This window comes from Phocoena phocoena, chromosome 1, assembly GCF_963924675.1.
Source record: "Phocoena phocoena chromosome 1, mPhoPho1.1, whole genome shotgun sequence".
Classification (NCBI taxonomy): domain Eukaryota; kingdom Metazoa; phylum Chordata; class Mammalia; order Artiodactyla; family Phocoenidae; genus Phocoena; species Phocoena phocoena.
This window is the reverse complement of record NC_089219.1, coordinates 54,596,069-54,615,957: the sequence shown is the minus strand read 5'-3', so window position 1 is coordinate 54,615,957 and position 19,889 is coordinate 54,596,069. Positions and strand designations below refer to the sequence as shown.

At 42.7% G+C, this 19,889-nt stretch overlaps 1 protein-coding gene across 2 annotated transcripts in view; it reads right to left on the bottom strand.

The window, feature by feature from the left end:
* Positions 1-19,889, bottom strand: part of PGM1 (phosphoglucomutase 1) — a 57,703-nt gene that overhangs the window by 11,433 nt on the left and 26,381 nt on the right. For both annotated transcript variants that reach the window (XM_065886404.1, XM_065886396.1), the window contains exons 2-7: positions 16,930-17,092; positions 16,441-16,587; positions 14,371-14,496; positions 11,834-12,024; positions 10,404-10,558; positions 7,831-7,946 (exon numbers count right to left, since the gene is read on the bottom strand). In XM_065886404.1, coding sequence (XP_065742476.1) covers positions 7,831-7,946; positions 10,404-10,558; positions 11,834-12,024; positions 14,371-14,496; positions 16,441-16,587; positions 16,930-17,092 — 898 coding nt within the window. The remainder of the gene's footprint in view (positions 1-7,830; positions 7,947-10,403; positions 10,559-11,833; positions 12,025-14,370; positions 14,497-16,440; positions 16,588-16,929; positions 17,093-19,889) is intronic.

The following is a 19,889-nucleotide window of genomic DNA, read 5'->3' as shown; positions in this document are numbered from 1 at the left end:
CATCTGTGAACCCCTAGGTTTGGTTTTTTTTTTCCCGTCCTTCCTTCCTTTTTCTTTTCTTTTTTCTTGGGGGTGGGGTGCAGAGAGGCGGAAGGGAGGTGGCTAGACTGAAAGCATAGGGGGCAGTGTTCCTTTGTGCTTTTCCTATTCCAAGTAATGAACTGGCTTTTTCCTTTATGTAGAAATGACAATAAAATCTAAAACTCTCACCCAACTCTGACCAAGTTACTTGGCGATAACTAAATCACACACCTAATATTATAAACGAATCATCTGCCTTGGATAATATAAATAAATATTCTATTCCATTTACACAATCCCCAGTCTCTTTGAAAATTCTCATTAATTTCACTAATCACCTTGGATGTATCAAAACTCTAGGTAACTCTGACTAATACTCAGGAAGTCTGGGTAAGTTTCATTTTCTTTTGGGTTCTAATGAATGATGACAAGCTAGTAGTGAAAAAAGGCAATGGTGTGTGTATGTGTTTCTCAAGCTACTGTTGTTTTTGCAGTTGTGGCAGTTGTTGTTCAATGGAAAATGTTTTATGCTTAAGAGTCAGAAAACCTGAATCTGAAACTTACTTATAAGCTGCTTGAATTTGGACAAGTTACTTAACTTTTCCAAGCCTCAGTTTCTTCAACTGTAAAATGGGGATGATGCCACCTTTCTCACACAATTTTAAGACTTTACTGCGATAGAGAGTGGAAATAGTTTATAAATTGTTAAGTACAATATAAATGCAAGATACCATTATTAATAAGGAAAAATAAAAAAACTTTTAGGGAAAATTAACATTTTCTACTACCTCATTAAGCTTTCAAAAATAACGTCCCTTGCAGCTCAATAACAAAAAAAAACAACCCAATCCAAAAATGGGCAGAAGACCTAAATAGACATTTCTCCAAAGAAGATATACAGACTGCCAACAAACACATGAAAGAATGCTCAACATCATTAATCATTAGAGAAATGCAAATCAGAACTGCAATGAGATGTCATCTCGCACCAGTCAGAATGGCCATCATCAAAAAATCTAGAAACGATAAATGCTGGAAGGGTGTGGAGAAAAGGGAACACTCTTGCACTGCTGGTGGGAATGTGAATTGGTACAGCCACTATGGAGAACAGTATGGAGGTTTCTTAAAAAAACTACAAATAGAACTACCATACGACCCAGCAATCCCACTACTGGGCATATACCCTGAGAAAATCATAATTCAAAAAGAGTCATGTACCAAAATGTTCATTGCAGCTCTATTTACAATAGCCCGGAGATGGAAACAACCTAAGTGTCCATCATTGGATGAATGGATAAAGAAGATGTGGCACATATATACAATGGAATATTACTCAGCCATAAAACGAAATGAAATTGAGCTATTTGTAATGAGGTGGATGGACCTAGAGTCTGTCATACAGAGTGAAGTAAGTCAGAAAGAGAAAGACAAATACCATATGTTAACACATATATATGGAATTTAAGAAAAAAATGTCATGAAGAACCTGGGGGTAGGATGGGAATGGAGATGTAGACCTGCTGGGGAATGGACTTGAGGATATGGGGAGGGGGAAGGGTAAGCTGTGACAGGGCGGGAGGGTGGCATGGACATATATACACTACCAAGTGTGGAATGGATAGCTAGTGGGAAGCAGCCGCATAGCACAGGGAGATCAGCTCGGTGCTTTGTGACCACCTAGAGGGGTGGGATGGGGGTGGGGGGGGGAGGGAGACGCAAGAGGGAAGAGATATGGGAACATATGTATATGTATAACTGATTCACTTTGTTGTGAAGCAGAAGCTGGCACACCACTGTACAGCAATTATACTCCAATAAGATGTAAAAAAAAAAAAAGAACATAGAATCAGAGAAATCTGAATTAGGTAGAATAGAAATTTCAGAAGGTATGGTGCTTGATAAAAAAGTAAAAATAAAATAAAATAAAAAAATAACATCCCTTAACTCTACATAATGGGAAAGAAAATGGAATATAACCCAATAAGTTCTTTTTTTCCGGGCAGTGTGATTACAGTGATTTTCTCTTCTTCCTTATCTAATTTTTTCCAGTTATGAATGTGAATTACTGGTATCATTTTTTTAATTAAAAAAAACAGCCAATCCCACTGAAGTGTAAGGAAAGGGAAAACTATCAGCAAGCACCACCGATCCTAGCTGACAGGAGTTTTGCCTCAGGTCTTTTCATACTTAGTCCAGGTCAGGGACCAACTAAGCCTATGGGGATTCTGCCCTTTCAGCATCTCCAAACACCTGTCACTTGACTCTGACTTAATCAGCACCTTGTGATATGTATAAACTGCTCAGTCAGGGCACACTCTGGTCTCAGCCAAGAAAAATGTCAACCTTTGTTCAGGGAGCCAAGAGCCAATAGTTTTGGGATTAGGTTTCATTTACCAGTACGAGCATCTCAGGAGTGCCTGGGCTTCTGCCTCTGCCAGGCCAAGGCCTGTGGATGGACCACGCAGCAGAAAAAGAGCTCCACAGAGTTCTCTGAAAACCCTAGCATCCATCTGTCTGCCTCTGTCTCTCTGCCTCTCTCTCTTTCTCTGACCACCTCTGTCTCTCCTTCAATCTCCTAAACATGCCTGGAAATGTCCACCCCACATATTAGCCTGGCCAACATCTCCTGCAACTACTTTCAACTTCCTCCTTATCTAGGATGCCTTACTTGTTACCCTCTGTCCTTACCCCTATTCTATCACACCCTGTCTGCTCCTACCCCAACCTACGCCAAGAATTGTATCCCCAGCTCATGCCTGGTGTGCAGTCAGCTCTCAATACAGGTTTGCCCGGGGGATGCCCAGACCTCAGCTGACTGGCTGGGAGGTCCAGCAGACCTGCTCTGTCCACTGTGCTGTCCTCTTCGGCTTCCACTGCACAAATGACTTCCCTGTGAAAGGGCAGATAAGCTCCTCAGGAAGCCTTTTCCAGACCACGCTGGCCTTCAAGGGGGCTCCTCCTCAGCAACCCCCAAACTTTCCATTTATCAATTCATCTTGTGCTGCTTCATGACTGCCCCTGGAACTTTGTTTCTTTGGAGGAAATTGGTAAGCGCCTGACAGGCAGGAAATGTGTCTTAACCCGAACTCCATTTGATACTCAACAAATTTGAATCAGTGCCTACCATGTTCCAAGTATATGAGAAAATACTAAGATGAATAAGATACATTCCCTGCCCTCACAGAAGAGCACAGATGTACAGATGAGGGAGACAGACATGCAGGTAACAGTTTAACTGAGTTAGTTATAATTAGAGTATCAGCCTAGTTCTACTGGGGTGTTCTGCCTGGGAAATTTCCAGAGACGGGATGCTCTAACCTTCCTGCGGGGGCTCTACCTACAGGAAAATGTACTCAGTAGGTATGCAAATCAGGGCAGGCAGAGAAGTAGATAGGACATCTAATCCCCTACACCACAGAACCAGGTTAGGCGCCCTGACTATACAGTTCCCAGAGCATCCTGTACTTCAGTTTCTATCACTTTCTATTACACTTGTAAGAGCCTGGCCGGGGTCCGATTTCCTTCCCCAAATGTGGCCTCCACGGAGTCCTCCACAGGGAGGTTATGCTTAACACTGTGTTCCCAGAACCTAATTCAGTATCTGGGTTACAGTCAAAGCTCAATAAACATTTGAGGAATGAGTTGATGAAAAGAAGTACAAATATGAAGGACTTTTCATAAGAAATTAAAATTAAAAGAAATCTGCAAAGCATGAATGCTGTACTTCTTCAAGATAATCACTCCTATATAATATATCGTCACTAGGACCTTTTCAAGATGGGATGGGGGAAAAATATTGCTAACCTTTGGACCCAACCAGATCAGAATTTACTGGCATATTTCTACATGATACCAAGTTAATCCTCAACCTGGTTTCCTAACCCTCTTTCCCAGGACCCCCCACTTTTCCCAAGGAAGAGTTTAAAAAGCAGTGACATTCTAATCTATTCAGTGACTTCACTTTCTATTTCCTTCCCAGTTTCCCAAGAATTCAAGGTTTCCCTCCACCCTTGTGCATGAACACGTGCGTTAGCATCCACAGTTAGGGGGGCAAATAACTGCTCCATGAGATCAACCAGAAACAGCAGGTTCACCCTGTCTAGTTCTGGTGCCCTAACAAAAACACCTTTATCCCTGGCATTTGTAATGCTGATGTCTGAGGAAGTGTCATAGCCTTGGTGGCTACAGTAATCATGCTAGACAGTTGCTGTTTCTCCACCAGGAACAGACTAACGTATACTTGGTAAGAGTCATATTATGGCTTGTGCTTTTAAATGCTAGTGGTTTGTTTTATTTGGTGAGCCAGTTCTGAAGTCTGACTCCTATGCACCTCTTTGCCAGTAAACTTCTCCTTTTCTTTCATGAAAGGTCATCTCGTCTCACAAAGACCTTGGGTCCTCAGGTCTGGACTATGGAGAGGGAATGATGCTGAGTCCCCACAAGAGTCCCAGACTGCAGCCGCCAGAGGTGAGGTGGGCATTCTCCACGGAGGCGGGTGTTTAAGCAGAAGAGCACTGACTGGTTATTTATGACTCCGGCAACACACAGAAAATTATGTCGGATAACATTTAAAGTTCTTTCCTTTCCAACAGCAGGATTCTGTTGGTCTGAATGGAGGATGCCAAGTAAAGAGCGTGTTCTCCCATTCATTCAACAAGTGTTTGCTGAGCACCTGGTCCATTTGGGGATTTATAGGAGGCTCTGGGGATATGACGGAGAACAAGACAGATGTGACTCCTGTCCTCATGGAGCTTAAAATCTAGTGGAACCAACAGACGTTCTAGTGGAACCAACAGACGTTAATCATAAATCATTGTAAAGTTACAGCTGTAATACGTGCAAGGAAGAAGTATGCGGTGCCATGAAGTCCAATAATAAGGGGACTGGACCTACTCTGGAAGGTTAGGAAGGCTTTCCTGAGAAATTGCCTCTGCTCTTGCCTAGAAAAATACACAAATAAATGACCCTGTACTCAATTAAGCTACAGAATTTAAACATTTCAAAGCTTGTAGAATCACTTCTCCTTTACAGAGAAGCTCTGTAAAGGAACCGTTGGAAGCATTTGCCGACAAGGGACATAGTAGGTGGAAATTAACTCCTCTATAAATAAGGAGATCAGAAGTTCAGTTAAATAAGTCCAGCTGCACTCACTTAGCAGTGGAGACCCATGGCTATGCAGCCTGGTTTTTTAAATGCTTATCTCAGAAATATTGCAGAACAATTGTCTTTTTTTCAGAGAGAGAGAGAATGAGTTTGTGGATTGTTCTTATGATGAATTCTCTCTTTTGATATAAAACATATCAAAGGGAAGATAAAACCATGGTTGGTACTTAGTATTTGATGAGTGGGTTAATAAGTAAACAAATAAGAACAAGTTTTAATAAGAAATAACTTAAAATCTAATACTTGGATTCAAAGAAATCAGTTCCACAAACGTAACATGGGGACTTTTCTTGGCAAATGTCCCTAAGTAAAAGCTTAAGGGGGTTTAATTATCTACAACATTACATGGGCTAAACAGTATTACGAAATGTCCTAAAAGCTAACATAAATGAAAGTTACATCAAGAAAACTACAGGGTCCAGTTTTCTAGAAATAGTCATCCCATCTACTCTTTACTTGTCAGGTCAATCCTGGAGGATTTGGGCTCAGTTCTAGACACGATCTTCTTCAAAGGGCATTGGTGAACAGGGAAGCATCAAGAAACTCATGCTGGGTATATAACCAACATGAAGTGGCGGATGACTGGAGGACTAGGGATGGGTGGCCAGAGAAGAGAGGACCTGAGAACTGCCCTCTGGCATCTTGAAGGCCTGTCATGTGAGGGAGGAGCAGCTAAGACTCTGACCCACCTTGACCAATGCTACCCACATGGGTCTGTGGGGCAATACATTACTAGATATACCACAAAAAAGAGATATCGCAGTTAACTATGCTTAGGTAAAACTATACAAACGGGATTCCTTATAGCAGAATGTTTTGGAATCCTCAAATGATAACATCATCATGAATATCCAAGACAGAAAGGTATATTCCAAGTTTCCCAATCTGTATTGAACTCAGAACTCTTGCATGGAACTAGTACCTTTCCACACATCCAAACACCCTGGAAAGACCTGTTCTAGACTTTTCTCTTTTTGCTAGGCTCAGCACTGAAATAGGTACATGGGGTCAGGAAACCAAAGGTTTAGACACGGTGCCTGCCTTCAAAGACAGCTTCATCCATAGGGAAGAATTATTGACACCAAGTCTGCACTGGATAACACTGAGGAGATTTCATGGGAGAAGACCACCTCACAGGTCCATTGGGTATTCATCTATTATCCCATGGAGTAACATGGCACCATCCATACTTTATGAGGTAGGAAAGGACTAAGCAGTAGACTTGTCACCTCTTACCAAAGATCTAGAACCTTGGGAAATCATGTAGCCTTTTTTGTAGACATTGTTCAACCCACCAGACTCATCCATCTTGCTTAATACTCTCCGATTCCATCAAGCCAATTCATTACCAAGAAGTATTGCCACTCCCTCAAGGATATTAAACTGCTTAGAATTTTGTCAATGGGTGTCTCAAATTTACCAGCCCATTCTACCCACCCTGCCCTAGGACTTGTAGGAAAAGAAATCAGCATTCTATTCTGTTTAACTAGCATGACATGCAACTTAATGGCAAGGCTGATACAATGCTAGATTTTGACCTTTTCTTTGCTAAAGGATGGAAGAATGGTACTGAAGGACCCAGAAGACTGGTCCTTTTTTTTTTTTTTTTTTTTTGTGGTATGCGGGCGTCTCACTGTTGTGGCCTCTCCCGTTGCGGAGCACAGGCTCCAGACGCGCAGGCTCAGCGGCCATGGCTCACGGTCCTAGCCTCTCCGCGGCATGCAGGATCTTCCCGGACAGGGGCATGAACCCATGTCCCTTGCATTGGCAGGCGGACTCCCAACCACTGTGCCACCAGGGAAGCCCAAGACTGGTCCTTTTACTTCAAAATATCGGGTAGAGGAAATAGGAGGAAAGGAAATAGGGCCACTGAAGTACCTTGTAACCTGGCTGCTGGAGACAACACGAGGGAAAGGGCCACACACCTGAATGAATGTTTAGAAAAGAAAGAGATTGATGTAGGATGGGTTACAGGAAAGGTCATGGAGGTGGGAATTCAGGTCGATATTGGACAGACATAGAAGAGGAGAGAGAGCATAGAAAGTGGGATCTAGGTGTCTTGGGACATCTCCCAAAGCGTACCATGTTCTACTCTTTCATCGTACCACAATTTACATATAGAGCTTTGTCGTCAACTTCTTGATCACCTAGCAACTTAGTTCCACCCTAATGGTCTCCCTCCACTTAACCTTAATAAATCACAACCTGTTGCTAAGGAAAATGTGTGCCTATTAAAGAGGAAGATGTAATGCTGTGGTGAAACCTTCTCTTATATAAAAACAAGAAACTGACTCGCTCCACCATATTTCTTCTTAGAAATGAAAACATTTATAAAGGTTTCCTTGACCACCGAGGGAAGAAAAATGTGTTTATCACTCTGTTTAATCCCCACAGACTCAAGGATCAAACTTCCTGCCTCAGTAGATGTGATCCTCTGAAAGTAAAATTAGCCCTCCCTGGCAGAACGTGCTCATTGCTTTTCAAATGTGTACACTCCATCAGGGTTGTTATAAATAAGCTGTATCTTGATTTAGGACACATCAGCTACTGTTGCTATTTCAGTGCTGCCTTTAGCAGTCTAAGCTTTCTTTCACTGCAAGCAGCATTTACAGGAAAGAAAGCGGTGGCTCAGGACTGCACACTTACCGGTCCCGAAGCTCTCCTCCCCACAAAGGGACAGTCTGCTTGCATCCATCAGATTCCCAAAAAACTTCCAGCCAGTTGGGGTTTCATACAAAGTGATCTTTGTAGCATTAGCCACCCTTCAAAGGCATGAAATCAAAGTTACATCACAGCAGGACTGCTAGCATAGCCATGTGAGGGATGGAAAACAGCAACCATTATTGTATCAAGGGTCCTGTTTAGTATTCCTCAGAGGTACACATAATTCTAAGATCGGTGAAAAATCATATGAGAAAACTTGCACACAATGTGCTATTATATGTGGAGTCAGAGGAGGGGGGAAAAGGGGACGAAGAAAGAATTAATTCAGGTCACTGAGTTTAACATTTTAGAAGAAGCAACAGTGGCAAAATGGGCAAGGCTGTTTGGGGGGCCATTTAAACCCACATGTGTTGGATACAGACAATATTTATAACCATTCCATAGTGAATAAAAGAGTGATGTTTTGATGCACCTATAGTCATAGAGACATAGAATATTGGGTCTGGGAGGTCAGTATTTTACTGAGAAGGAAACAGGACCCAGAATGTTATGTGATCAGCCCGAGGTCACACGGCCAGGATGACCAATGCCTGCTATCCAGCTGCCCAGTCAGTGCTCCTTTCATTTCCCTGGAAGGCCCCCCAAGGACAGTGCCCAGTGCAGTCTCCCGTGTGCACCAGCTGCATCCACACTGATGCATGGTCCCCTGTCCCCTCCAATATATCTTTTACCTCTCCCTATATTATCCTTAGCCTATTTGAAACCTTTGAGTGACTGTTTTTTTAAACCCTTGCCCTTTGAACAGGAAAAGTTACCTACAATTCATTTACTCTTTTAGTGAGATTTGCTTTCCAAAATGCTTGTCTTATCACTAGCAACACAATATCATATTTCAATTCTAATATTTGAGGAAAATTAGATCTACGATTTTGAAACCTGTGAAAGTACAATGAACTTTTTTCTGGGTAATGAGGTATTTTCCATTGTGATTCTATATGTGTATTATCAATTTTTTCAGAACTTGGAATTAAACTGTTTTGGATTACACAGAAGGTATTTCAGGACCTGATCAGTCTAATGTACAAGAGCGTGGCCACACACCAGCTCACAACTTCGGAGGATGTGAAGGCAGAAGTACCAGGTTCTAATTCTAGCTCTGATGTAGCTGTGGGGTCCCGGGCAAGACTGCTAACTACTCTTTTGGTTTCCTCCTCTTTAAAATAAGGACTGCTATGAGGATCAGTTGAGATGGTGAATGTAAAAAGGCGCTGTGTCAACTACAAACTACTATATGAATATTAGCCACTACTTTGTTAGCTGAAGTCAGCACTAGTTCTATAACACACACACACACACACACACACACACACACGAAATAGAAAACTACTGTATAGCTCAGTGGTTAGGAGCAAAGGTTCTGGGTTCAAATTCTGCTCCATCATTGACTAGCTGGGTGACCTTGGGCAAATTAGTTAATTTCTTTGTTCTTTTGTTTTCCCACCTGTAAAGAGGAGTTAAATATAGCATTTACTTCATGGGGTCGGTCTGAGAATTAAATGACTTAAAACATATCTAGTGTCTAGCATAAGGTAATGTTCAATTAATATTAATTATGATTGTAAGCGCCTAGATACATACATTCTGCTTTCCTCCCTGGCCTCCACCTTTTATTCATTCACTTGTTCTTTATCTATTCATTCAGGAAACATTTATTGGACACCTAACATGGTCTAGCTAATACTCTCCCTGGTTGGTCCTCATTGATAACTTATATTTTTCAGATGTTTTAGATGTGATCCCGTAAGCTACCCTAAAGCCTTTGCAAGTGAGATGAAATGCAATCAATCAATAAATAAGCAAGTCAGAGATATCAACTGTTTACTGTCACTGGTACCGCCTTTCTCAAAAACCGAATGCACTTTTTAAACTATTCTAGCTTTACGTTTACTCAGATTTTGGACAAATGAACATTTACTATGCTTGTGTGTGTATGGGCATCTGATGGGGGCTGGATGAGGGATGTTTTTTGAAAGTTCTGCTGAAACACTGATCTTACATCAAACTGCTCTTTCATCCAAACTCTGTGTACACTGCTAAGGGAAAGTGAGTCTCTAGAATGATGTCTTGACTACAACGAAGTGCTATCCATTCATTTATTCATTAACATTCAATCATTCATTTTTAAAAATGATGTGTGTGTGTGTGTGTGTGTGTGTGTGTGTGTGTGAGGCACACCATGATCAGGAAGAGTTTAGGACAGTGAATAAGACATTCTAGACTAGACTAGACTAGAAGTTTCTAGTCTAACGGGGCAGATAGTCAAGTAAACAGGCTATCAGGACACAGTGTGATAAGTGCCAGGATGGAAGAATGCAGGGTGCTGAGGGAGCACAGAGGGGAGACAACCAAACCAGAAAAAAGTTCATCCATTCCTTCATAAAATAAACACTTCCACAGCACATACTATGCATCTGATGCCCTAGCTGAAAAGGGAAGAAGGGTGTTCCCAGCACTGTGAAGGGCCTGGCGGGAGCCAAGGGAATGGAGAGACGTACCGGTCCAGGGCACCACTGGTGGGCATGCTGCGTGCAAAGCCGCGGACCCCGGTTTGCTGGAAATATGGAATGCTGAAGATGTTGGCAGCAATGACAGCCACAGAGTCTGAAGGGTTCACAAAGAACCCATGCTTGCCCAGAATCATGTTTCGATCCTTTGGGAGAAGGGGAATTCAAAGGAAGATCTTTTAATCAAAGTGCTGAAGAAACCAAACTATCTTACATGGAGGTTTTATAAAATTTAAAACTATGATACATTTATTCATACTGGCTTCTAAACACTGGATTTTATTCCTAGTGAATCTGTACAGTACCACTGGGCCAGCGGCACCTCCGTGCCGAAGAGCTAAAACCGTTTTAAATTAAAGTGCAGGCACAAACTCCTTCTGGGCCGAATCCTCTGTTCTCCCTCCAGAGGCCAGCTGACTGTAACCTCCCTGACCTTTTCCAAACTCTGGAACTAATCACCTCTCTTGTCTCCCAAAAGAGAGGAGAGATCACAATGAGAGGAAATATGGGCTCTTTAGAGTCTGGTAGGTCTACCAGACATCCTTCAAGGAACAAAGCAGATTCCCTCAAGGAAAGGCTTCTAAATCTTGGGCCCTCCACGTGATGCAGGACCCAACAGAACACGCTGCCACCTCACTGCTCTCCTGGTGCCTGACATACCGGAAGTACTCAAGTAACTGAGAGTATGGAGGGAAAAACTCCCATCATGCACTGCCACAGAAAGATGCATTGCAAATGATGTCTGCTAGGGACCCTTCTAATTTCTCCAAATTTTGATATTGGAATATCTATTTTTAGGAAACAATGAATTCTAGATGATGTTAAAGAATAATAGCAACCACCAAAATATATTTTCGACTAAGTAAATATGTGTAGTGTTTACTATCTCTGAGTATCAAGTATACAAAACTAAGACAGTTTCCCTCCTCGTCTGTCATGTACTCACCAATGTAAATAAAAGTGCGTGTTCATTTAAAATATTAATTGTAGCTAAAGAATAAAATGTTAATTCTCTCATTATAGTTTCATCTTTCAGCTAATGTGAATGAACAGGTGGGTATATTATAAGGCCAAGACCCTTGCCAGAGATTAAGTAGCTAGCTGCTCGTTTAGAGCAAAAACCTACCTCAGGACAGGTACCTAGAACCCAACTAGTTCATGAAGCACCAGTCATGACATCATAACCAGGCCCCAATTACCCTGCCCCTCTTAGCAGACATTAAACACATGGGTTCCATTTCAAGGACTCATTCTGTTCAAGAGGGTCTTCTAATAACTGAGCCCTGACTCCAGGTGCAATGAAGGAGGTTGACTGGCACTCCTAGGCCCACAGGGCCTGGTAGAAGCAGTCTGCTTTTTCCCCCGTCTTTAGAATCAGGCCTGCCCTGCATCAGAGTTCACTTAAAAACACTTGTACCCACCCCATCTCCATCAAAGGCAGCCCCAAAATCATGCTCTCCTGTCTTCATAGTCTCCACCAGGTCAGCTGCATAGGTGAGGTTGGGGTCAGGGTGGTGGCCTCCAAAGTCCTCGAGGGGAACACAGTTAACTGCTGAGTTCGCGGGGGCTCCGAGTTCTTCACAGAGGATCTTCTTCACATACGGTCCCACAACTATGCAGAGCGTGAAATAAAGAACCAGAAAATAAAAACTTACTACAGGAGGTGAGGACTTACTACATAAGGTGGAGGTGTTCTAGGGAGAATGGCAAAGAGAACATGCAAACTGTATTCAAGGGCTTGTGGGGAGATAAGTCTGGAGTAGAAAGTTCTACAAACAGGAATATTGAGAGATTAGGTTGGAAAGGGTGAGGCCATTTGTTGAAGGAAAGAGTGGGGGAAGGGAAGGGAGCGAACCATTATGAAGGCCCTGCTACACACCTGTACCAGGTGCTTCTCAACTGTTTTCTCACTCAGTCCTTCAAAAAAGGCCCATGAGGTGGTACAGCATAGTGCTTAAGAACCTGGACTCTGGAATCAGAGGGTCTGGGTTCAAATCTCAGCTCTGCCAATTACTGGCTGTGCCATTTGGGGAAAGCTATGTAATCTCTTTGCTGTGCCTCCGTCTACCCCACCTGCAATATGAGGATAATAATAGTTGATGTGAGAATTAAATGAGTTAATAGATATGAGGCACTGAGAACAGTACCAGCACACATTTTATAAATTTTGAATTACGATTATTTCCTCCAATTTATAGATAAGAAAACTGAGGTTCTGAGAGGAAGCTATTTGCCCAGACTTACACAGAGAGCAGGAGTGGGAGCTAGGATTCAGAGCCCTAATCCTTCTCCTCTATCAAGCTATCCGGAAAACTGATCAAAAGAATACAGACAAACAAACAAAAAACAGTAACAATGAACAACAGGAAAAACCAGTCACATACTTTACAGTGATACTTAGTGTAACGATCAAGAATGTTCATCTCTAAAATGCTGAGAATGTTTTTTCACCAAGGAAGGTACCGACACCAATATATGCGACAGAGGTCAGAACAGTATAGAATACGTGTCTCCCATTAGGGGCCTCCTGTTAAGGAGGCTACTGACACACCACAGAATGAGGCCGAGGCAGCCAGGGCTGTGAGGGGTATAGCAACTGAGGCTTTTGAGGAACAACATAAAGGCCTGGAGAAAGAGGTCAGCTTCGTGACTGGCAGCGACTAGCAAATACCCCATCACAGGCTCCGTTCTCAAGCCAGCCCAGGCTTCTGCTCATTCCCCTAACGTGACTGCTATCTTTAAGCTTTCATGCATTTGCTACAGCCAACTGCCTCAGCTGGGAATGACCATCACTTGACTCTCCACCACCCTACGTCTTTCTTTCATAAAAGATGAGTTGGTTGCCACTTTTTCCAGGAAACCTTTCTTGATACCTTTGGTCAAACTATGCCTTCTTCCACACCCCAAGGAGAATACTTGAAATTCTACCTAACCCTCATTTTGCTGGCCTGGCAATGGTTGGTTTCTTACCTACCTCATCTCTCCAAGCATCGCAGAGCTCTTTGAAGAGAGTCTCTACTGAACCCCTGCCTACCCCCAAGCATACACATAGTAGCTACTCAATACATGTCTGTTGAATGCTTTGAAAAGTCAGAATAGCCTTTGTCTGAATCAAGAAGGAGACCCATTCTATGGGACTCCAGAGGCAAGTTAGGACCCAATGGGAGAAGTTCCAGAGAAAGAAGATTTCAGCCCACCAGGAGAAGTTTTCTAACTGTGGTTTTGCAGTGTAACAGAAGGCCCTGACAGCATCATGGAAAGGGTTCAAGCACAGGCAGAAAGTCTTCCACAACCAGGCAGGCAGATGGATTCCAACACCAGGGAAAATCCCTGTGACTCAAAGAGTCTAAAATTGTAAATTATTACAAAACAAATAAACTCAAGTGCTCAGGAATTCCCTATATGCAAGAGAACCTCATGGTTCTGGTTCGGTGACAGCTGCTCTCTCTAATGACCTGGCCACACAACCCACAGAGGAAGAAGAGGGAGAGACACACATCCTGTTGTTCCTGAATTTAATCCTCAGCCTGCTCTGGTCATCTTCTAAGTAAAGGCTTATGTGGGAGCAGGCAAGTGGGGTGTGGGGCTCAGAAGCACGTTTATCGTATCTAGCAAACCACAGGCCAGCTCGGAAATAGATGGGGGCATTTAAGAAGAATGTAAGGCATCTTCTGAGGGGGAGGGAGGGTACACAAAAATAGTTGCCTGTTACTCAAAACCTGATGCTTAATGTGGAAACGCTGACCTTCACACTACCTTACCATTAGGAATTTTTCCTGCATACAATTAGATTTTTATCTGCGTGAATATTACTCTGAAATTTTTGCAACATAACTGTTTAAAAACCGTCAAACAGAGAGAGTCTTAAGAAAAGGTTTATTAAAGCATCATAATACACAAAGTCGAGAGCTGCTTCATGTCTTTGAGGGAAGGGAACAGAAAACAAATGGCTCCATACCTCCATGCATGGCGTCTATACGGATCTTTAGTCGGTTTGGACCAGAAAGCAGTTCTTTCAGTGCGTTGAAATCAAAGATGCTTCTCAGCATTGTAGCATAAGCTTCCACCGAATCCACAATTTCCACTGTGAGAACAAGCAACATTAAAGATGGAGGAACTAAACACATTTAGAAATATTCTCCTCTGAAATGATCACATTGCTGTAAACGTGCAATTGCTATTTTAAAAGGACATTTACGGAGCAGCTCCAATGTGCCAGGGCCGCGTTACATGATCTCTTATTCAATGCTAACAAATTTCCTGAGAGGTAAATGTTATCAGTTCTATTTTATAGACGAGCAAGTTCAAGTCCTGAAAGATTAAGTAACTTGCCCACACACCTGGGATGGGGCACAGAGGGGAATTTTGACAGAGTTTTGCCTGATGCTAAACTCTGTTCTGCTGCCACGTTGATTCCCTATCAGTCTCCACGAGAAGTGTATTTTGGTGTCAAAAAATAACAGAAAATGTAACACCTACTTTATTTTACTTTTTCCAGGCCCCTTGCCATCAAGACATATTAGTAAAAAGCAGAGAAAATAAATTTTATTTATTTATTTATTTATTTATTTTTGCGGTACGCAGGCCTTTCACTGTTGTGGCCTCTCCCGTTGCGGAGCACAGGCTCCGGACGCTCAGGCTCAGCGGCCATGGCTCACGGGCCCAGCCGCTCCGCGGCATGTGGGATCCTCCCGGACTGGGGCACGATGCCCTGCATCGGCAGGCGGACTCTCAACCACTGCGCCACCAGGGAAGCCCCTCCTTATTATTTTTAAAAGCCCTACTTACTAGGTGAAATAAAAAATTCATAAGGATGTTGATTCTTTTTTTTTTTTTTGCGGTATGCGGGCCTCTCACTGTTGTGGCCTCTCCCGTTGCGGAGCACAGGCTCCGGACGCGCAGGCTCAGCGGCCATGGCTCACGGGCCCAGCCGCTCCGCGGCATGTGGGATCCTCCCGGACCGGGGCACGAACCCGTGTCCCCTGCATTGGCAGGCGGACTCTCAACCACTGCACCACCAGGGAAGCCCCAGAGAAAATAATTTTTAATGAATCACTTTTCACATGCACTGCTAAAGGAATAAAACAAATGTAAGAACTAAGTATTGTTCTTGTTGAATTTTCACGGGTCTGAACATTTTCAAAACATGAAGTGTTTAAGAAATTCTCTACTGGTGTTTTCTAAACCCTAAGAATGTCTTCAGAATGTACCAAAGCACCTCTTCCTCTTTGTTGGGATGCAACTGTCAGCTCCTTATGGGTAGGTTCAAACAAAAAAAATGCCTCCCATAAACTTGTAGCCCAGAGGAAAGAATACATCTTAGAGCAAAGTTGAAATGCAAGTCACATTGCTAACCCATCTCATCCTCGTTTATTAATATGAATAATTTTATAAACATTTATTCCATCAATTATTGTCAAAACTTGGCATTCAACAACAAAATGTTTACCACAGCTGCTACACAGGAAGTTTCAATGTAGCCCCCAAAATGGTCTAAGTTGATTTTACTGAAAAGGAAATCAAAGCCCAGGCTTTGGAATCATTCACACCTGTGTCTGAATCCTGGCTTACCACTCACTGACTATGTGACCTGGAGCCTGTTACTTAAGCTCTCTCAGCCTTTGTTTCCTCATCTGGAAAAAGTGAATACTGACAGTGCTGCCCTCACAGGGCTACTGTAAGAATAAAATGAGATAACGCATGTGAAGAGCTTGGCACACAATAAAAGCTCAATAAAAGATAGCTATGAACATGATCTTACAGGTCTTCTCCTTAAGGCCGTTTGTTTTATAGGTATGGAAACTGAAGCTGAGAGTTTTGGAAACAACTCACCCAAGGTCACACAGCTGATCCCCAGCAGGGCCCAAAGAGCCCAGTTCTCTAGACTTCCAGACCTGCTAATTAATGCCTGCAAAGCTTGGTGACCACAATCTTTCCAAAGATAAAGACCCATGTTATTAAAACCTTGAAAGGCAAATCCCTCAAGCTGGAACTAGTAGTGGGCAACAGAGGAGAAGAGTAAACATGCCTGTGAAGGGTTTGAACTTGTTTTCCAGGTCAAACTGCTGCTTTCCCAGAACCCCAAGGTCTACATGCAGGTCAGGACAAATTGCATAGTCTTCGATTGTCTTGCTGATTTGGAAAATTTTATCAGTTATTGCTTCCGGGGCAGGACCTGGAAATCAAACAGCAAACAGTGGGTCATTTTGTACAGTTGACATGGAAATACAAAGAGCACAAAGTTCATCAACTCCTCCTTACTAGCACATCTGCCATGCCACCATTCAAGCAGCAAAGTCGGAATTTTCTAAAAGGAAATATTACGTTAATGATCATTCATGCACGGCTCCTCATACTCAGGTACAGCAAAATGAGAAGCATCTCATTTTCACCAAAAGGAAACAAAAAGCTCCCTTTCTAAGGATCAGAACGGGAACCCTGACCTCCCAAGGCCTTGGTTATCAGTGTGTCCTACAGAACATAAAACTGGCTATACTCAAAATGACAGCAAACTCACCTCCATTGGAAATATTGAATTTGATTCCAAAATCTCCATTGGGTCCTCCTGGGTTGTGGCTGGCTGTCAGAATGATCCCACCAATGGCTTTGATCTTTCTAATGATGCAGGATACAGCAGGGGTGGAGAGGATTCCATTCTGTCCAATAACCAAGCGACCAATCTAGGAGAAGAAATCCAGAACACACACTTTAATGTTAATAAATCCAGAGCTACTGCACAGAAATGCCAGAACAGCCAGATGGACAAAGAAATATTCTACTGGACAAGAAAAGATGTCCTTTAATGAACATCTAACAGCTTGGGTTAATAGTATTATTATACCGAAGTAGAGTATTTTATTGCTGTCGTTGAGTAATATTATTACTGAAGTAGAATCAGCATTGCTGAACAAAGCCATTCCTTCAGATAGCTTTTTAGGACTTTGTAGTGTATGATCCAGGGATGCTGTAAGGCTTTGGCAAGAAAACAAAACACAGCCTTTCCAGACTAGGTTCATAATTTGGATACATTAAAAATTTGTGAGAAAACCCACATTTTTATCCACTATAATCATACTTTCAATCCACATTGGGAAAGAGAATATAAATTTAACTAGTTAAAGGAATTCTAAGCCAAACAGAAGGCTTCTGTAAACTAAAGTATCTGACAAAGTAAAAAGGGCAAACTTTACATGAAGAAATGTTACAAAATGTATCTCATAAATTTATGTTTCCAGTCAAGCTTGGATTTGGGGGTTCCTCAAAGCAGGACACACCTACCCACGCTAGGGTGTACCTGAGCTACCTCCTGGGCCTAAGGCAGGGAATGCTGGGAGTGTTACTGGGTAAACCAGCCAGAACACCTACATGAAAGAGCTGCAGGTGGTACTTCTGTTGCGTTCTTAACTCACCTTCCCATTTCTCTCACAGATGGTATCAGCACAACTCCTTTGCTAAAATGAGAGTAATTTATATCTGTTTCAACACGACGCAAGTTGGAAAAGAAGGAAGAAGTTCTGTCCGTTCCTCTGACTAGAGAAGATGTGACTGCTACATGAAAAGATTTAAAAAACAAGGAGTTTGTGCCCTTCCTCCATTCTCCCCTCTGAAAGAAGGAAGGGACGAGGATGTTTTTAAGTTTTCCAGTTGTTATTTCTTCTTGCCCCACCCAAGATAAACATGGTTGAAGAAATGACTTGATGGTGGAAGATGCATTTCTAATGTTGAAAATGCCAATGAGATACCTGGATTCCCTGGGGAAGTTTTTCTGGGACTGTTAGCTTTGCCACCTTCCCGCAGGTCACTAACGGCTCGACTGCCTTATAATTAACCCTCTCCACTACCAGCCACCTCTCAGGAGGCAGCTACTTCATTGCAGGCATATCTTGGCTCTCACGTGTCTCTCTCTGAACAATTTCTGTTATCCTAATATATTTCTTACGTTCTGCCTCCCTCAGGAAGTGGTAGCTCCCTGACTCAATACAGTGGTAATGGTAACATCTCACCCTTCCAGCAGTTTCCGGGTGTGGTTCTGATGAAAATAAAAGCCTATGGCTGAGCAGTTCCATAATTTCGATGAGAGGAGCTTACAGATGTCAGTTTAATTAGCCAGAGTGGCTGGTGGAGTTATCTGGAAACAGTGTTTCCCCATCAAGCACGCTGACTTTTACTTGGATTCTGTATGTTCTTAATGTGGAAGGGGAAACCGATAAATGAATATTAAGCTATGCCACCCAAGTCACCCCTTAATTCTACCATTCCTTACGGTGAAATCTGCAGTCAGGAATGGTCCAAGACTGAGAGGACTATACCAGAAGGTAAGAGTAAGAGAGAGAGTCAAGAGAAGCAAGGGAAGTGCATGGTAGGTTCCTTCTCCTGAGCCCAAGAATAGGTATAGCTGGCCAAAATATTCCCTTCCAGAGCAGACTCTTTTCCACGAATTATCCTCAGCAATATTAATCCTCAACCTGATATTGGGGAGATATTACTCTATTATCTTCCTCCCCTTAAGGATGTCTGGAGCATTGTAACAGCTCCTGACTCAACCTCCCCTGCCTCTCTCCCACCTGTACCTCCCTTGCCCTACCCTGGCTGAATCTATCTGACCTACTCAGGCCCACCTAGTTCATCTTTCTAAACCATAGTTCTAACTGTGTCCCTCCCCTACTCAAAAACCTTCCCTGTACCATATGATCCAGAAATTCCACTTCTAGGTATAGACACAAAAAGAAAGCAGGGACTCAAACAGATATTTGCACACCCATCACAGCAGCATTATACACAATAGTCCAAAGTGGAAACAACCCAAATGTCCATTAAAAGATGAACGGATAAACAGAACGTGGTGTACACATAAAATGGACTATTATTCAGCCTCAGAAAGGAAGGAAATTCTGATACATGCTACAATATGGATGTACCTTGAAAACATTATACTAAGTAAAATAAGCCAGACACAAAAGGGCAAGTATTGTGTGGTTCCACTTATATGAAGGACACAGAACAGGCAAATTCACAGCAAGTAAAACCAAAGTTGCCAGGGGCTGGGGGGAGAAGAGAATGGGGACTTCTTGCTTAGTGGGTACAGAGTTTTGGATGAGATGATGAAAAGGTTCTGGAACTAGATTGTGGTGATGGTTGCAGAACATTGTGAATGTAATGAATACCACTGAATTGTACACTTAAAAATGGTTAAAACAGCAAATTTTGTTAGGTATACTCTACCACAAAAAGGAAAATTAAAAAAAAAAAAAACCCTTCCCTGGGTCCCAAGTGTCTACCAACTTAAAGATACCCCTTCATCCCGCACTGAGAGTCCTTCACCAAGCAGCCTTTCCTGCCCTTCCTCCTGGCCCTCTACTCCCTTCCGTAAGACTCACGTCCTGCTGCCAAGCTGGATACCTCACTCTCCCCCCAACCCCATATTTGATAGTTAACCATGACAGGGAGCAAACTTTAAAATATTCCTTTTAATTGAAA